Genomic DNA, 19,199 nt, shown 5'->3' on the forward strand with positions numbered 1-19,199 from the left:
AATAAACATGATCCAATCACTCCCATAGTAAACGGAAAGTTGCCTGTATACCAGATAAATCTCATCCAATTAGCATATAAATAATAATGGCATAGTTTCCTAATAGTGCAATGTGCTAATGTGGATGATAAGGGGTGTAGTAAATCCCAAAATCTGTGCAACAGGATGTGCTAAACATTCAAAGCCAGGCCACTATCTGCATGGTGTTTGTATGTTATTCCTGTGTCTGCGTGGGTTTCCTCCCACACTTTAAAAACATACTGATGAGCTAATTTGGTTTCCCTGGCAATTCCTGCACTCCCCCCTGTCAGGAACCGGCCCACGGCACGCCTGCGTATACGGTTCCCGACTGCGGGTTTGACCAGATCAAGCGGGGAGCAGCCTTATTTAAGCTTTAACAAGGCTGTGACCCCCCCCCCCCCAGAACACCTCTCACTGCCACCACTAGCGGTTCGCTAGACACTTCCACTCTGCTGTCGAGTCCTCAGCGCACAATCCACGTTTTCGTATTCGGGGCAGCTTTGCGCTTAGGCCGAATACGGGGACGCCACGCACCCACACACACACAGTTGCAATCTTACACTGTAGTGAAGCAAAACCACTAACAGTCGTTTCGAACGATACTGTTAGCTACTCTGCTGTCGAGCTACTCGCACTGGCGTTTTCGTACGTTGGGTCAGCTGCGCGCTTTAGGCCAACGTATGACAAACGCCCCCACACACAATGCAATTACAATTTCATATGGTAGTGTTGCTCAAGCATACAATTAGGCATGGACTTATACACAGTTACACTGCAGTCTCCTCTAGGCTATGAGTGTTAGTTTAGTACAGCAGAAGTCACATTTATTAAATAATGATTTAATATTCCATGAAAACGTGGAACAATGCAGAACAGAATATATACAAGAGATTACAAAAAACAAAATAAAAAGTTACAAAATTAAGAGTTTACAAAAATACACACAAAGCGATTTGCTTACCAAAATACAGGGATCCAGATAGAAGAACCTTGGACTTTTGTGGACGGACACAATTCTGGTTAGACCAGGAGTCCACTAGCTTGGGCCAGGAGTCCAGCTGCAGCTACCGTCAGGAGGGGACTGATTTGAGGTATCTGTCTACTGGTTTTTATAATGAAATATTCGCCTTGAGGCTCTAAGCCTGTGTGGACGGGGGGGGGGGGGGAACTAGATTTATTTACATCCTCAGTCATAATTGGATTTCCAGAGATCTAACATCCACACGTGAAAAATACTATAGCACACACAACAAAAGACTTCCTTAATCCAAGTTCTCCAGGTAAGTCTATACATCAAAAGATTGTGAAGTGAGACTCTTCAACTCCATTGTTAACCGTATTTCCTAGCTGATCAAAGATAAGGATATAGTTTGCACCTCCACCAATAATTTAATTTCCTCACAACGAAATAGTGTTTAACACACAGGAGGCTCTTCCTGGCTAGTCTAGAGTTCTTGACAATGCTTTAACAGCCTTCATCAACAGGAGTGGTAAATGTTTCAGTTGTCAATGACTTCCAAGCTTCCACTCCAGTTAGGTAGAACAAAACCCTTCACTTCTGCCATTGTCTAATTAACCAATGTATTTTCTGGAGGCTAACACCCCAGCTCTATTCACTGAAGTCCCTTTAGATGCAAATGTAGTACAGCCAGATGACTATCGCTTCAAAGCAGAATACACATGTGAGATATAGCAGACAGAAAAATGACAGAAATATGTTCCTGTATTCCCTAATATCATCAGCACCTCAATATATCACCACACCCCTTAACACCCAGGCCACGTAGCCCCCTACTCCCACCCTTGAATTGTGTATACTCCTGGAATCAATTGTAAATATACTCTGGTCACGTAAACCTATATCACAGCATAGAAATAAGAGTACAAACTCAGCAGGCAGCGAGACTTGTCCCTAAGCCACATTAGCCACCTTGAACCTGTTTGTGTGCCCATTACCTGGCACAGGTGAGACTTGCAGGCTTGATGCTTCCATTGCTGACTAGTAAAAGGTTCAGGCAGAACTTGTGTGGCATGCAGGGACCTTCCTGCCCTCAGACCCGGGACAGTGAGCGACCAGTGGGGCATACATACAGAAAGGGTGCTGGGAAAATTTGTGCGATAGAAATGGCTGTTAGTAGAATATCAGAAAAATCTGATATTCTACTATTGGGCAGTGGTGATTCAGATAGTAAAAGAGAAAAAAATATTTACCGGCATTTGTAAAACACCGGCCCTCCCCTCTATCAATGCCTAACCCTAAGCGAACCCCCTTTCTCACTCACACACACACACACACACACACACACACACACACACACACACACACACACACACACACACACACACACACACACACACACACAAACACCCTAATAATAACCCTCCCCAACCCATGCCTGACCCTAACTGACCCCCCCTTCCCACACACAGTGCTTAACCCTAACCAACCAACCCCCTACACACACACACACACACTAACCCTAACCACCCTCCCCCACCTCCAACATGACTCCCCACACACAGTGCCTGTCCCTAACTAACCTCCCCTTCCCACACACATGGTGCCTATCCCTAACCGAATCCCCCCTTCCCCCACACACGTTGCCTAACCCTAACTGCCCTCCACCACGACCCCACACCTGACCCTAATTATCTCCCGCCAATGTCCGTGCTGCCATCACCTCTATATACACCAAATATGTGTTGTCAGTTTGGGCAACCCATGGGTGCCCCACCCCGCCCTAAACTCATGTTAATATCTGCTATAAATAGAAATTTACCTTGCGCCCACTATCTGTAGCTTCAGTCTGGATAGCCCGCGACTCCGCTGCCGCCTATTTTATTGGGTGCTGCAGGCGCTTAAATTTCCAGTTATTGCTGATATTGACATGGGCACTTACGGGGGGTGCCCAAACTTCTGCGCCATGTCCAGAGCACAAATTTCCTGCTTCCGGCAATGGGAGCTACGGAGTGGCCAGGTGATGGCAATGCTGGCAGGACAGGTCCTCAGATGACAGCCATGGTTGGTGTAGTCCTGACAGTGCACGTTTCTTCTCTTCACAGATCACGCATGGCCACTGCATCACTGTAACTCACCGGCCAGACTGTGTCCAAGTGTCTCCTCACTCCGTGGCCATGGCTACCTGCGACGGCCTCAGTACCAGGCAGAAGGTGGCGCTCACCCTCGGAGTAGCTGCTGGTGCGGCAGCTCTTTACATCTGCTACTCCAAGTACCATAGCAGAAGAGGTAATGCTGTTGTGACACTAGGGATTTGTATTTCTGACCATGGTGTTGTTGTATTTTGAAGCACAAGTTTTTTTTGTATACATTTAGTAAGTTCCATTCCCAGAAACTGGGGAAACTGGGCGGGGCATGAACAAGCTTTCAGATGATTCCCCTCTAGCAACTTTCCTGAGGTGAGGAGGCCTTGGTGGCACAGAGAAAGGGGTCAGTGGTGGCATCAGGGGGCACAGATAGACAGGAAAACGCACAGAGGGCGCATAGGAAGAGGCACAGGATGACAGAAAGCGGCTGATTGGGCACAGGGTGACAGGAAAAAGTTCAGAGGTGGCGTAGGATGATCGCAAGAGGCACAGAGGGGGGCACAGGATGACAGGAATAGGCGCAAAAAGGACTCAAGATGACAGGAGCGGGCACATGATGACGAGGGGGCACAAAGGGAAATGGGGAGGTACTGTTGGGGAATACTGGAAGCACAGAGGCTCACAGGATGACTGGAATAGGTACAAAGAAGACTCAGGATGACAGGAGCGGGTACATGACAAGAGGGCACCGAAGTGGGGGGACAGGAAGAGGCACAGAAGGGAGTGCATGATGACTGGAGGCACAGATGGGGGCACAGGATGACAGGAGGAGGCACTGTTGGGGGATACTGGCAGCACAGGGTGACAGGAAGAGGCACGAATGGGACACAGGATGACAGGAGGGGGCACAGGAACAGGAGTTATGCAAACCTTGAGCAAGACAATTTCTCAAACAATTGTATTAGGTGTGAATTATACATATTTGTTTTGGAACTGAACTTCATATTGCGTAGCTGCGCTAGCCTGTAGCTGTGCACCTGTTCACACAGATTTAAGACCTCTTGTGCTTTAGTGCTTTCCTGTTAGTGGATTGAGGTCTTAAAATTTCTCAGCTTGCAACATCCTGCGAACTACAAGTCCACGTTCCTGTTTTAGACATGTCTTTTAACCCATTAGCCGCTTCAATAGCGTTATCTGGTTTACGATAAGTGCTGCTCTTGATCTCAGTCGGCAGAACCCGTTGTGCTGTAAATTATTGGAATGCTTTGATCTCTCTCTACTAGCAGAGAATATAGAAACTAAAAGCGGCAGTCCTCTGTTATTGTCTCACACTGCCCTCTAGTGACAAGTGGCCATAAATGCACATTACAGCAGTACTAATTAAAAGCAGGGAAGTGTAACAAATAAGAAATAAAGAAAAAATATGCTAAAATAAATTGGTCAGGAGCATTTGCAAGCCTCTAAATACATTGGCTGCTAAAGGGTTAACATAATTCAGGGATGCTGAAAAATGTAGTTTGGCATTTATTAATTTTCTGAAGTTGAATGTAAAATGTACACCCTGATTGAGCTGCCTCCCAGCTGAATTCATAGAGGAGCGAAATTGAGCTGTATTTTACTGGCATTTGGTTCATAAAAAAAAATCCTGCCCACAAATAAATTTGTATTTAGTTGTCTCTTAAAGAACAAGCGACGCCCATGCTAACTTAGAAGTAAAAAACACTTATATAAGTAGATAAATACTTGTTCTACTTAACATACCAGATGTATTGCACTGTCCACATTATGATTCCAGTGAATTTTTCCTGTGAGGAGGAATACATTATAGATAAAATACCCCCCAGCATGCAACTGTTCGGCAATGGCAAGTAAAGGGCAGTGCTCCTAAGGTATGTGATAACTTCAAACCATAACAGCAGAAAAAGTTTTGAATGCAGGATTAGCCTCTTTATCACTTAATACACTCAGACCAGTTGCTGCTGAAATTTGATTTTTATGGTGACAATACCGCTTTAACCAGATCAGAAGTTGAAAGGCCCATTAGCAGAACTTTGCTGCATGTATTCAGCTATGAACTGTGTGACTTTTTTAGCCCCGCCCCTTCTGACCCAGAATCTTTATCTCCTCTCCCCCCCCCCCCCCCCCCCAGTGCTGGTGACTCCGGAGGGAGGCGTAGAACTACGGATGAGAATCCCGCAGCCTGAGGTGGAGCGGCTGATGGGGAACGGAGAGGCTGCCAGCAGTCGGGTGAGGTCATCACGTCTGTTCTGCACAACCAAACTTGTACATGGCAGTTTAGATGTGTGTACATTGTGACCATGACCAGATTATGTATAATAAAAGCAAACGTTTAATTCAATAAACACACATGAAATATATGTAAAATTCTTATTGTAGCTAGAGAGGTGGCTGGCAGCACAACTGCTGAGCTGATCACAATCAGTGTGGACTGCAGAAAATGCACAGCACAACCCCCCATCCCCCGTGATCAGTGACCAGAGTAAGGCCCCATACACACATCAGACTATAGTCTTTGGAAAATGAAAGATCACAGACCAATCTTACCACCCTTAATGTAGTATGAGAGCCATACTCTACACAGTCTTTTCTATGGAGCTGAACTCCCCATCAGATAGAAATCTTTGCAAGATGCTGCACACACAGATGCTGTACAGACACAAAAGATCAGTATCTGCAAAAGATCTGTTCCTGCCAAAAATCCATTCCTGCAAATTGCAATGATAGTCTATGAGATCTGCAGATCATCATACACACATGATTTAACTGACATTCATCTGCAGATCAGATCCACCAGGATGGATTTTCAGATCTGCAGATGATTGCTTGATCTGCAGATGAATGTCAGTTAAATCATGTGTGTATGATAATCTGCAGATCTCATAGACTATCATTGCAATTTGCAGGAATGGATTTTTGGCAGGAACAGATCTTTTGCAGATACTGATCTTTTGTGTCTGTACAGCATCTTTGTGTGCAGCATCTTGCAAAGATTTCTGTCTGATGTGGAGTTCAGCTCCATAGAAAAGACTGTGAAGGTATGGCTCTCATACTACATGAAGGGTGGTAAGATTGGTCTGTGATCTTTCATTTTCCAAAGACTATAGTCTGATGTGTGTGTGTGTGTGTGTGTATGAGCCTTAAGTCAGCAATGATTGCAGGATGATTTGAATGCAGACAGCAGCGCTCAACAGTGTGCTCAGCATAGTATAGACCAGGCATGGGCAAACTTGGCCCTTCAGCTGTTAAGAACTAAAAGTCCCACAATGCATTGCAGGAGTCTTACAGCCACAGTCATGACTCATAAAGGCAAATTCATTGTGGGACTTGTAGTTCCTTAACAGCTGGAGGGCCAAGTTTGCCTATGCCTGGTATAGACACAGGATATACTGTCAATACAGCATGAACGGTGCCCATTAGGTGCTCCAGGCAGCCATCAGCCTCCATTTGTCTACATGTTTTGCCAGTAACAGACGGGCATCATCAGGATGGGGAGACATCTGCCAACCTCTTTCCTTTGTTCACCATTGCCACGCCCCCTCCCTGATCGACCATTTAACCAATTTCGGGCCGATATTTGTTACGTGCCCTAAAATCTCAGGCTGATGTGCTCGATCAGGTGCGAGGAATGCAAACGAGGAACGCAATGGAAACCCCCAGCAGCATTGCCCCGGATGTTAAATGGACAGAGGGCGGTGCCCATGCATGAATACAGAGAAAGATATGTTGGCATGCATGGAGCCGCGCGTGCATGAAGGTGTGCATGAGCGGCCGTACTTTGTGCCTGGGCAGTGCCGGCGAGCAGGCATGGCCTCACGAGTAGTCACGAGTCCCTTCCGGCTTGAAGGAGGAAGGGAGCGTAGTGAGGCTTGCAACGATTCCAGTAGGACGCAAGCAAGCTGTTTGGAGCGCTGGGAGGACAATGGACTTATGGGTAATTAACCCCTTGTCGTCCAGCCGCACAGCTGAGGCAATTAAGCCTCATTTAAATCATTAATTCGAGTCCTTAGGGACTCGTGACTACTCGTGAGCCCATGCCTGCCGGCGAGTTCGTACACTGAGAGGGGCGTGGCCGCAAGCAACATTCGACTTGTACGTTTTAAAAAAGGGCTTCAGCGGGGGACTTTGGAAGAGCGGGGAAGCGGCTGGACTATCCTGGCTGGCTTCAGGTAGGCTATAAGTCCTTAAGCCATAGGAAAGAAGAATTATCAGTTGTAGGCAGGGCTTTTGAGTCAGGTACCCAGAGTTGGTGGTTTCATAAACTGAGAAGTCGGATGAGTTTTGTACCGACTCCACAGCCCTGGCTGTGGGTAGGATAGCCCTTTAGGCGACACACTGGGAGCTGCTCTTGAGCTTTCTAAAGCACTTTGTGCAAAGTTTTCAGCCTCGATTTGTGCCACAAGCACGGCTAAAATCGCTCTAGTGGGCTGGGCCGGATTTACCATAATGCACTGTAGGCACGTGCCTACAGGCTCCTGATGACGGAAAGGGGGCTCACAATCCTCCCTTAGCGCCTCCCTCCCTACTTCCCTATGCGGATTCCCGAGCAGAGTGTAAATGAGAGGTTACTCTTCCAGTTCTTAGCATTCCACTGACGAGATCCCCCTTCAGTTGGGGGCATAACTAGCTACTTAATACTGAGGGTACCTCTGGCTACCTAATGCTAAGGGACACCTGTAGCTACCTGTAACGGGCAAGGAACGTAAGGGAGGAATGACAACTGGGCCATCTAGCACACTTGCGGTGCGGTTCCGCGGGGGTTTGTAGGTTCCTGGAGGGCGGAGTCTAGGGTGCCAGGACATCTGTGCCTATAGGCTCCAGTGATGTAAATCCAGGCCTGCTAGTGGGCCATAGCCTTACATTTGTCCTTATTGTGTCTTTTTCACCCACAGGTCATGAAGGAGACAGGAGCCCGCCTTGAAGTGACACAAGTGCCAGACTCTGATGGCTTTCTGGAGGTGACGATCAGAGGAAGCTCCTCCCAGGTGCACCAGGCACAGCAGCTGATCTCCGGAATATTAGACAGTGATACTATCTTGCAGGTGGAGCTGCACTTGCCTGCCAGGTCTATGTGTCGAGTTGTAGGTAGGTGGGGAGAGCAGGTGTTGTTGTTTCAGAGGGTGAGTTCACACTATGTGAACACACTGCCCGTACGGTTCACACCTCTGCGTACTAATGGACCACGCTGTCCAAACACGCTTCCTACAGTGCATTTCTGGATAACTTGCACGATGAATACCAGTTGTTCAGGCTATGAAAATTGTAAAGCTCATCAGCAACAAACTTCAAAGACTGCAGTACTCTGCTCAATTATTGTTGTTTTGCTTAACCTGTTAACTCAAACTGGACATTTTATATGCATCCAGTTTGAGTCTCTTAAAATCAATCAGGATATATATGCATCCTGTCAATCGGCAGCAGGTGCGAGCGCCCGCCGCTCGTCCAAGGCGGGACTTAAACATCAGTCGTTGGCGAACGGGAACATGTGCTCCCTGAACCAATTAAAGTACCTGGGAATGAATAAACATGTATCCAATCAGGAGTGCAGTCAAATTTCTCATACCAAAGTAATCACAGGATAGTGTATAACACTACCTTGTTGCCAAAAAGTAAAATTAAAATAAATTTACAATAGTTAACCCCGTGTAAACCCCTCCTCCCCCATAGTTACCAAAATAAAACAAACAAAGGTACTGAGGTTTTCTTTGTTTTTTTTTACTATGCATGTCATGAGGTTATATTACTGTTATTTTGCAAATAAGGGCTTGTAATTTTTAATCGGGTACAAAAAAAACCAAAAAAAAACTTAATTTCCAAATTCTATATTGTCGCCATACATTTTACTAGGGCAGAATTTAAAAATTGTAATAACCGGGACAAATGGGTAAATAAATGGTTTACAGAGTGCAAAGGATTGAGTGTGTCCCATCACTGATGGCAACCAATTAGATTTGGCTACATGGTCCCACTTGTTGTCATGGTAATCTGTCTGCACCATTTGGTTTCAGGTCAAGGAGGAGAGCGTGTTCGAGCAATAAAAAAAAGTTCCGGCGCCAAAATCCAGTGTGAGCAGAAGCAAGAGACAGACCATGGCCAGACCAGGTGCGTCACCATCACCGGAACATGGAAGCAAGTGGAGGCTGCTAAGGTACCTTGCATGACGTGATTGGCTTAGAGGGCTGTCTGTGCTTATAACCCCACCCATTTGTATCTCTACCCCTCCCACCGGATAACAGACCCTTATCCAGAAGGCCACCGAGGAAGACGCCTCGATGGTGAAAAGAGCCGCAGATTTATCCAACTTCCGCTCACACAGAAAAGAGATCATCGCCGTCAAGAGAAGAAAAGACCAGCAGGCCTCTGGCGACAAGCGTGAAATGTCCAACGCCAAAAGCCCCCCTGATATCCGCCGCACCTTTACAGAGGACAGATCACCAGAGGGCAGCACTTCCAGAAAGGAGAACATCGCAGACCTCACTTACAGCATCTGCAAGTTTGAGGGTAAGAGTGTTGTCGCCGTAGCAACTGCTTCACTCCCAACTTCCATAGCTTTTCGGCATCGATATGCAGCTGATTCGATCATAATGATCAAATCAGGCAGAGATCAATGCCGCAACACGGACACACAATCAATTTCCGGCTGAAAAAGATTGATTGAGCATGCTGAAGCTCAATCAGGTGCATGATGGTGACAGCGGTCGAGCTCCCAATGAGCACCATGCGACACCGGTGGGTGTCGGGACTTGACAGGTGAGCCTTTAAAAGGAACCTGAGGTAAGTGAGACATGGTGGCTGCCATATTTATTTCCTTTTAAACAGTACCAGTTGCCTGGCAGCCCTGCTGATCTCTGGCTGCAGTAGTGTCTAAATCACACAAGCATGCAGCTAATCTTGTCACACTTCAGTCAGAAACATCTGATCTGCATGCTGCTTCAGGGTCTATGGCTAAAAGTATTTGAGGCAGATGATCAGCAGGACTGCCAGGCAATGTGCGTTGGTTAAAAGGAAATAAATACGGCAGCCTCCATATGTCTCTCACCTCGGGTTGTGGACAGTTTATCAGAATTTTGACAGAAACACCTGATCTGCTGCATGCTTGTTCAGGGTCTATGGCTGAGAGTATTAGAGGCAGAGGATCAGCAGGACAACCAGGCAACTGGTATTCCTTAAAAGGAAATAAATATGGCAGCCTCTATAGCCCCCTTGCTACAGTTGTCCTTTAACGCACGGAACACATACATGCTGTGAATGTCCGCCAGTTGTCAGGGAATTCAACATGCACCTGATTGAGCCCCTGTGACTCGAGATTTTCCAGCATGCCTGATTGATCACTTTGCCCGAAGATTGATTCGATAGCCGTGTTGTGACACAGATAGCTGCCAGATTCAATCAGTACGATTGAATTGGCTGGATGTTGTTCTAAAAAAATTAGTAATGTATGACCAGATTTAGGAGGCAAGAGTTAAGACGTCACCGGGGGGGGGGGGGGGGGGGTGTATTTTGTAGGTAGTGGAGAGCGCTAAGTCAGTTGGTCCCTGGAATGTGGGGCTTCCTGAGTGCACAGGACTAAAATATAACAAAGCTGCTTGCCAACAGGCCTTGTTTGGTACTGTCTCATCCATGTCATCATTTTATAAATGCCATAGGCACTGAGAGATTCTCTGGTAGGCAAGTACCCAGCATCGCCTAAAGTAAATGCAGAGACTGGGAGCCTCATGGTACAGTACAGTGTTCTCCCCAGAATTTTTTTCCAGCCGGGTGGCATGAAATGGCAGCCGGGTGGCATGAAAAAGTAGCCGGGTGGGTTGAGATGAAAATGCAGGGCAACTCTGCTTACAGCATAGGAGGTGAGCCGATGACAGCCGGGTGGTCACCAAATCTAGCCGGGTGGAGCACCCGGCTTAAGGAGCCTGGGGAGAATACTGCAGTACTGTTGGTAATTGGACAGTGTAGAAACAATGTGATTTATGCCCATAGGTGGTTTGCTGAGCCCTGCACCACCGTATAAGCCTGCGGGAAATTAACAGCCCCCACTCTGTTCTCCAGGCCAAACCGGTTTCTGAATGCTTCTCCTTGGGATCTTTATAGTTTAGGAAAAAAACTGTGTAGCTAATACCTCCTGTGGAGGTCTAGACTAGATTAAAACACTGGATTGGAGTCACCCGATATTTCAAAAAAAACTTTTCTAATTATCGACAATTTCAGTTAGTATTGTAAAAAGAGGTAATTGCTTACCTCCTTAGAGGATTAGACGCCAGTTCAACTGGAAAAAGATATTTATTTAAACACAAGATGTAGACAACGCATTTCACGGGTGCTCGCCCGCTTCCTCAGGTTAGTGGAAAAAAAAAAAAGATGCCTGCTTTTCCACTGTTATGAGCGTGAGCGCCTCTTAGGAGTCTCCACTCGAATCTTCTAGAGCGGTAAGCAATTGCCTCTTTTTCTTCAATACGAACTGGAATTGTGGATCTTTAGAAAAGGTTTTTTGATTGGGTGCCTCCACCCCAGTACTTAAATATAGGCACTGTGGTCCACTTTAACAGAAGAAAACAAAGTATGCATGTTTATCTCCCAATGACTTCCAGTTCCTAGTCCGGATTTCAACTTCGGACCTGACGAATTTGTGGATTGCAACGTGTCGGCATCAGAGAATCCCGGACACTTTTGGATTCAGATCCTGGGCTCGCGATCCTCCCAGCTGGACAAACTCACTACTGAGATGAGCGATTTCTACCAAAGGCAGAAGCGGGTGAGTCGTCGTCTGCAAGACTGAATACCCAGAAAGCTCCGGGTGACCCAGAACCACTAGGAAAGTACAAGGGGATTAAAAGAGACCAAAAAGCCCTGCTACTGAAAAGCAACGCTCAGTGTAATTTGCCTTCTTAAAACAGACGGTATTTGTAATAATTCAGCTTTAAGTGAGCAATTGTAGTTACCCACAATGCACCACTACTGAATATGCAAATTACCTCTTTATGACCCTGAAGCCAGGCTAGCATCCAGAACCGCTGGTGTATAGCAAGCCTATAGCTTATACATTTTACAGAGCCACATCAACCCCACATGCACACACGCCTGTTTTGGACTGTTGGAACTCTTCAGTGCATGGCAGGGATTGCTATAGCTATATGGGATAGGGCTTGGATCAGAACCGAATATCCAGACCGTTCAGGGTGACCCAGAACCACCTGCACTGAGGAGGACCAAAAACACCAAAACAGGCTGTCTGCATGTTGGGTTTATGTGGCTCTGTAAAATGTATCAGCTATAGGCTACCCATACAAACTACATTAGGTAAAAGCATATCCTATGCTGGATATACAGGGAATAACAGGATTACTGCTGAAGCCCAGTTGAAATAAAGTAGTTAAAGAGGAAGTTCAGCCTAAACAAACATACTGTCATTAAGTTACATTAGTTATGTTAATTAGAATAGATTAGTAATATAATCTCTTACCCACCCTGTTTTAAAAGAACAGGCAAATGTTTGTGATTTCATGAGGGCAGCCATCTTTTTGGTTGAAAGGAGGTGACAGGGAGCATGAGACACAGTTCCAATTGTACTGTGTGCTGATCACCCCTCCCAGTTGCTAGGCAACGTAAACATCATAGGAAATCCCATCATGCTTTGCACAGCATCAGGGGAAAAAGCCCGGGCAGTTTTCTTTGATGGGGTGGAGCTTAGCTAAAAATGCAGCTAAAAATGAGACTTCTATAAGAGAAACAAAGTTCTGATGCTGTGAAACTTAAAGAAACATCAAGCCTTTTCAGTTCTGCTGAGTAGATTTTTAGTCTGGAGGTTCACTTTAAAGTAACTTAACTACTGACTTAAATGAGAATTACGCCTATAGTGGCTCTGTGACTAATTTTGGTGTCGGCAATAAGTATTCTCTCTCCCTCCCGTGTTGCGACAACTATGAGGGGGCATTAACACCACCCAGGAGTTTGGCAGCTGCAGGGTGAGACCTCTTTCAGCAGCTGAAATATGGCCTTGTCCATTTGAAATGTGCGCACTCGCCTATGGAGGGGGTGGGCTCTGGATTCCATGTTGCGGCTACAGTTCTTCCTGCATATGGACGCCAGCATAAAGATGGGGGGGTGCTAGGTAGCTGCCCCCCCCAATCAAAGGTAAGTAATGCCTGCCACTCACCCCATGGCACACTCAATTTACGAAGCTAGTGGTAGGTGTTTGGTTTTTTTTTTTTAATTTCATAAAAAGCTAATCCGATGCCTTTTGTGACCTGACCTGGGGTAATGCCTTCTCATGGCCACAAGGGTGCAAACTAGTACAGTCTATGGGCCAGTGCACACCAAAAACCGCTAGCAGATCCTCAAAACGCTAGAGGTTTTTGAAGCAGATTTCAGAGCGATACTAGGCATGTTTAGAGAGACATGCCTAGCATTTTCTGGAGCGTTTTTGTGTAGCAGATTGCAAATATTGTTACAGTAAAGCTGTTACTGAACAGCTTCTGTAACAAACGCCTGGAAAACCACTCTGATCCAGAGTTTTTCAGAGCGGTTTTCCACTTTTCTATACTTTAACATTGAGGCAGAAACGCCTCAGAAATCTAAAAAATGCTGCAGCCACCGAGTTTGCGTTTGTGGAAAAAACGACCCGCTCTGGTGTGCACCAGACTATTCACTTTCATTAGCCAAGCGGTTTTCCCCCAGCAAGCGGTTTTAAAAACGCTCCACAACTGCTCCGGTGTGAAACAGCTCTATGATTAGATAGTCCCCTGCTGACAAACGACTTGAGTTACAAATTTTCAGAGCTACAACGTTGTCTTCATATCAAAATGTTTTTTTTTAGTTCTATATTTTTGTTGTTAACTATGTCTGTTTTGTATAAACTGTTATAATAGTTTAAAACCCTTTAAAAGTACGTTGAAGACAAGACAAAAAACATTTTATATGGTGGACACAAAGCACTCTGGCTGCAGCCACTAGGGTGCACTCGGTAGGCAGTATCCGTGCTAGGGAGTCTTGCCCAAGATCTCCTTACTGAATAGGTGCTAGCTTACTGAACAGGAAGAACCGAGATTCAAACCCTGATCTCCTGTGTCAGAGGCAGAGCATTTAACGACTATCCAACCATTGAAAACAGATACCCCCCCCCCCCACCAAAAAAAAAAAACTGGTTTACATCAAAATCCAGACATGTACATTTTTTTATCCACATTACCAGGTTAAACACCGGACTCAACTTACAAACAGATTTAACTTGCAGTCTCTGTGAATGGAACCTGTGTGTAAGTAGGGGACCTGCGTTTCTCTTCCCTCCAAGCTTGTGTGTACACATTTATGCCTGGTAATTTACATGGACTCTTCTATCCATCTACAGCATGTATGCATGGTAATAATAGGTGCATATCGGTGAGCGCCATTTTATTGTACCTCCCCAGGGAGAGATGTCAAAGGTCCAGATTGGAGATATTGTAGCAGCCCAGTTCCAAGGAGGTGATTTCTGGTACAGAGCAGAGGTCTCAGGCTTCCTAGATGATGGGAGTGTGGAACTATATTATGTGGACTATGGTGATACCTGGAACTGCCCCAAAGAGGACCTGTTCTCACTTAGGTGAGTGTGAGTGGGGCAGTTACCTCAAGCGCATGTTCAGTGTTCATACCAGGCTACTAAACGGGGAATAGGACATTAGAAGCTTTCTTTAGCTTTGAGACTAATCCTAAACCGGGTTTTCCTGAAATTCCTGTCTTATTTTTGGTTTAAAGGTTGTAATCTGTTTAAAGTTTGATTGTCTTGGGTTAATAACGGCAGTTTGTAAAAAATGTTTCATCTGTTCCCTCACAGACAAACTTTGACCTACTGAACTTTTTCTGTTCTCAAGTGTTTTTCTCTGCAGCACAGATGTTTTAAGACCTATAATTAGTTATCAGTGAGTTTCTTTGCAGTCTTTTTTACCCAACTGCAGGGAAACTCAATTAAAACCTTCAAATCATATCTCTTACTGTGAGAAAAAGAGTAGCAGCCTAGTTGTAGGTAGGATTGGGACTACACATACACATGTTTGTGTTGCATGTCCCTTGCAGGGTCTCTTTAGCAAAGTTTTATGTATGCATTGAACTTGCATTAATAAACTGTAGTGCATTAAGTTAGTCATTTGCTATCGGCACACATCCTTTTATATACATACAGTATGTGAGCAAAGGAAATGATTTGAACAGTAATGAATCAAAGAATTTCTCAGTGTTCTTATAGTTAAACTTTTGTTGGCTACACTGTATCCCTAGTACTGGGCAGCACGGTGGAGGAGTGGTCAACCATCTTGCCTTGCAGGGCTGGGTCCCCAGTTTGAATCCCAGCCAGGGCACCATCTGCCTAGAGTATGCGTGGGTTTCCTCTGGGCACTCTGGTTTCCTCCAATATATCAAAAACCTACAGATAAGTTAATTCGAACACGCGGAATCCAGCGCAGGAGACTTGGGCGCAGCCGGCGCCACCATAGGCTGTAATAGAAATTACGGCTATAGTGGCACAGGGAGTAACTTAGGCGCCGTCAGAAGATGATGCTGAAGTTACTTTTAAAACGCAATAATTCGGCTTCCAGCAATTATTTCATTCCCCACCATCTATGGTCTGGAGGGGGAATAGTATTTAATACGGCCGGGACTTGTGCAGAAGCAGGATCAGCCATATACCGGCTGTATCCTGCGCCCAAGTCTACCGCACCGTTCTCTCTTGTACACAAGTTAATTGGCCCTAGACTATGATTAACGATATGACTGATCTTGCTCCTGTTTTTCCTGCCCGTGCTGCTCCACCTCTCCTGGATATTTACGTCACGATCAACAGCATGACCCTCTGTCCTACCTCCCCAGGCCCGGTGCCTGGGCGTCATCCTGGACTCCACTCTCCATCAGCCTCCACATCCAAAATATTACCAGAGCCTGTAACTTCTGCAACCTCTCCAAGATCCATCCTGACCCCAGACACTACCAAGCTTCGTATCCATGCCCTCATCATCTCCTGCCTTGACTATTGCAACTTCCTACTGTCAGGCCTCCCCTTGAATCGCCCCCCCCCCCCCCCCTTCAATCAGTCATGAATGTGGCAGCTAGTCTCCATTTGTCCCACCACTCTGCTTCCACGTCTCCCCTCTGCTCACTGGCTCCCTATCCAATCATTTTCAAAATTCTGTGCCTGGCCTAAAAATCTGTGCACAAGACCTCCCCAACCTACATCTCTGAGCTCATCCACAAATATATACCTGCCTGACCCCTCTGGTCCTCCAATCTTCCCTGCCTGACCGCCACATGCATTATCTCACTCCCATGTGCGCTTGCAGGGCTTCTCAAGTCGCCTCCACCCTATGGAACTCCCTCCAAAGTCAATGCAAATGCTATGCAAACCTTATGCAGTTTGGAAGTGGACCCAAGGCAGTTGCTTTATTTGACTTGACCTTTTTCAAGCTTCTCAGAACTACTGGCATTAGGGATGAGCTCCGGCATTTGGATTTTGAGTTCCCATTAAAAGTTACGGGCCGCAGCAGAGGGGCAGTTAACTTACCATTGTCACATGACCGATGAGCTCCACGTCGCGTTTTATCTCTGACGCTTTCTCCTTCAAACCTGGAAGGTGGAAGAATTGGAGGGACATGGAATAGGATGTGGATTGCATAGCTTATAGGTGGCGGCAAGGGTATGTTAACTGCCCCCTTGCTGCAGCCCAAAACGTTTAATCAGAATTTGGAATCCTAACGCCGGATCTCTGCAGAGCTCATCCCTAACTGGCACCTTATTAAAGAACTATCAAAGAAACTGTTTTTCTGTAAACTCCACATACTTATAGAGCTTTTAGCCAGCAATACTAAAAATGCTTTTCAGAGGTCTCTCCGCACATCCTGTGTGAAAGGAAAGCTTAGTTTATACCAGGGCTGTGCAGTCGAAGTCAGAGCAATTTTGTGTACCCGGAGTCAGATGATTTTTGTACAAAATCCACAGCCCTTGTAAGTATTAGACTAAGGAGTCTGAGTCGAGGAGTAGGAATCTAAGCCATTTTGGGTACCTGGAGTCGGAGGTTTCATAAACTGAGGAGTTGGAGTCTGAAGATTTTTGTACTGACTACACAGCCCTGGTTTATACCAGGTGAATGTAACAAATTTGTGTCAGCATGGGGTGGGGAGTTTAAGGCAGAGCTGCACTGTAACCTGGCTGTAAGCGGTTTACTTTACACTGTGTGTTTGGTCTCTCTCTGCTACACGAACAGCTGCAGCTGATGATTATTTACACACAGTTGAAGCTATGTTTCTGCTTCCTATCATTCTGAAGAGATTCCAGGCACAGTATTACAACCAGTTAAGATTTCTGTATGCTGGATGTGCTGGGCACAGTCCTCCATAGTAATGCCCCGCAGTGAGAACTGTTCTCTGTAAATGTCATATTTTCTTCTCACAAGATATGAAAAGATGAAAAAATGCTTTTGTACGGCTATTTGGTAGTAATTACTGGAAATATATGTGGCATTTAGAATTTTAGTGAACTTTGATAGTTGTCCTTTAAGAACCACCTTGGCGTTCTATTTAAATTGCCAGGGTGGCGGCGGCAGGGTTTTTTACATGCTATTTTTTTTCTTTTCATGCTGCCAACTGAAAGTCGGTAGCATGATAGCCCGCTTTCAGCGATCACAAGTAACAAGAAATCCCGCGGAGAGCGGGATTTCTTGTTAGGCTTACCCTGTCACCATGGCGACGATCGGGCTGATGTCAGCTGACGTCAGACGCCTCAGATCCAGCCCTTTGCGCTGCCCGAAAGTGTTTAGTCCGGGCAGCGCAGGGCTCTGGCGGGGGGGGGGGGGGGCCTCTTCCGCCACTGCGTGCGGGCGTTCGCCACTGAGCGGCGGCGATCGAAGGCCACACGCAGCTGGCAAAGTGCTAGCTGTGTGTGGCGCACTTTGTTTGAAGCAAATCGGCCCAGCAGGGCGGCTATGGACGAGCTGAGCTTGTCCATACCGCCAGGAAGGTTAAGCATCCCTGCTTGGGAGGAAATTCCTAGCATTTGTGGACAGTTTCAGAGAAGATAAGATTTCCTTTATATGTTTTCCCACCTCTGACTTACCCGTCTCCTTGCAGGAGTGATTTCCTAAGTCTTCCCTTCCAGGCAGTGGAGTGTGGCCTCGCCGATGTCCTACCAAGCAGTAAGTAATCTCATTTACCAGCAGGGCTACCCGAGCCTTCCTGGGCAGTGATCTGCAAACTTGGCTCTCCAGCTGTTAAGGAACTAAAAGTCCCACAATGCCTTTGCCTTTATGAATCATGGCTGTGGCTGTCAGACTCCTGCAATGCATTGTGGGGCTTGTAGTTCCTTAGCTTGAGAGCCAAGTTTGCAGATCACTGTTCTAGGCGGATAATGGGGGTTTCCTGTCTGATCCCTTTTCTCCTTTGAAGCAGGTGAGACCTGGTCGGAACAGGCAATGGACGCCTTTGACGAATTGTCCTACTGCGCAAAATGGAAACGCCTTCTGGCGAAAATTTCAAGCTTTCCCTCTCCTGCTTACTCTCACTTCCAAATTAATCTATATGACCCAACTAGGGTCCCGGTGAGTGGAGGTTGTCTTTCTCTTATTGTACGGGTGCTCATAACGCTACTCGGCTTTGCTGCCCGATCGACCTTCAGATCCAATGATTTAATGAGTCCGAAGAGAATCCATGTTGTAACCTGGCTGCCCAAAATCGGTCAAATGAATCGATCAGGAATGGCCACCCCCATATGTCAGTGCTCAGTGTTTTAAAGTCTCACCTCTCCGCAGGCCCGACTCCTGGCCTCTTCCGGTGTCCGCCATCACTACGTGTGCCTGTATCACGTGACACTGGCAATGTGTGACGTCTATGTGCCAAGCCACGTGGTTCCCATGCTTTTGGTTAGCCAGAACACCGGAGCAGGCCAGCAGTCGCACCGGCATAGTTGTAAGCAGGATGATTCCTAATACATCTCATGCTGAACTCTATTGGAAATCGCTGTGCAGTGAGAGTTCAGGCAATAGAGCTCTGAGTAGATTTGATCTGGCCATATATCGAGTGGTAGCAGCAAAGGTACAAACGATTTCTGCATTCAGCCAGTCTGTCCTTCAGTACTGTTAAGGTGGCCCTGTGTGTAGCAATTTT

The 19,199-nt window shown here is 46.3% G+C and overlaps 1 protein-coding gene across 3 annotated transcripts in view; it reads left to right on the plus strand.

The window, feature by feature from the left end:
- The window catches only part of TDRKH (tudor and KH domain containing), a 51,766-nt gene that overhangs the window by 7,762 nt on the left and 24,805 nt on the right, over nucleotides 1-19,199 (plus strand). For 2 of the 3 annotated variants that reach the window (XM_068252446.1, XM_068252444.1), the window contains exons 2-10: nucleotides 3,085-3,268; nucleotides 5,216-5,313; nucleotides 7,977-8,169; nucleotides 9,093-9,232; nucleotides 9,321-9,585; nucleotides 11,670-11,833; nucleotides 14,487-14,659; nucleotides 18,168-18,232; nucleotides 18,483-18,634. In XM_068252446.1, coding sequence (XP_068108547.1) covers nucleotides 3,157-3,268; nucleotides 5,216-5,313; nucleotides 7,977-8,169; nucleotides 9,093-9,232; nucleotides 9,321-9,585; nucleotides 11,670-11,833; nucleotides 14,487-14,659; nucleotides 18,168-18,232; nucleotides 18,483-18,634 — 1,362 coding nt within the window. In that variant the 5' untranslated portion in view covers nucleotides 3,085-3,156. The remainder of the gene's footprint in view (nucleotides 1-3,084; nucleotides 3,269-5,215; nucleotides 5,314-7,976; nucleotides 8,170-9,092; nucleotides 9,233-9,320; nucleotides 9,586-11,669; nucleotides 11,834-14,486; nucleotides 14,660-18,167; nucleotides 18,233-18,482; nucleotides 18,635-19,199) is intronic. The other variant, XM_068252445.1, reaches the window with a different exon arrangement.

This window comes from Hyperolius riggenbachi, chromosome 9, assembly GCF_040937935.1.
Source record: "Hyperolius riggenbachi isolate aHypRig1 chromosome 9, aHypRig1.pri, whole genome shotgun sequence".
In the NCBI taxonomy this organism is placed as follows: Eukaryota; Metazoa; Chordata; class Amphibia; order Anura; family Hyperoliidae; genus Hyperolius; species Hyperolius riggenbachi.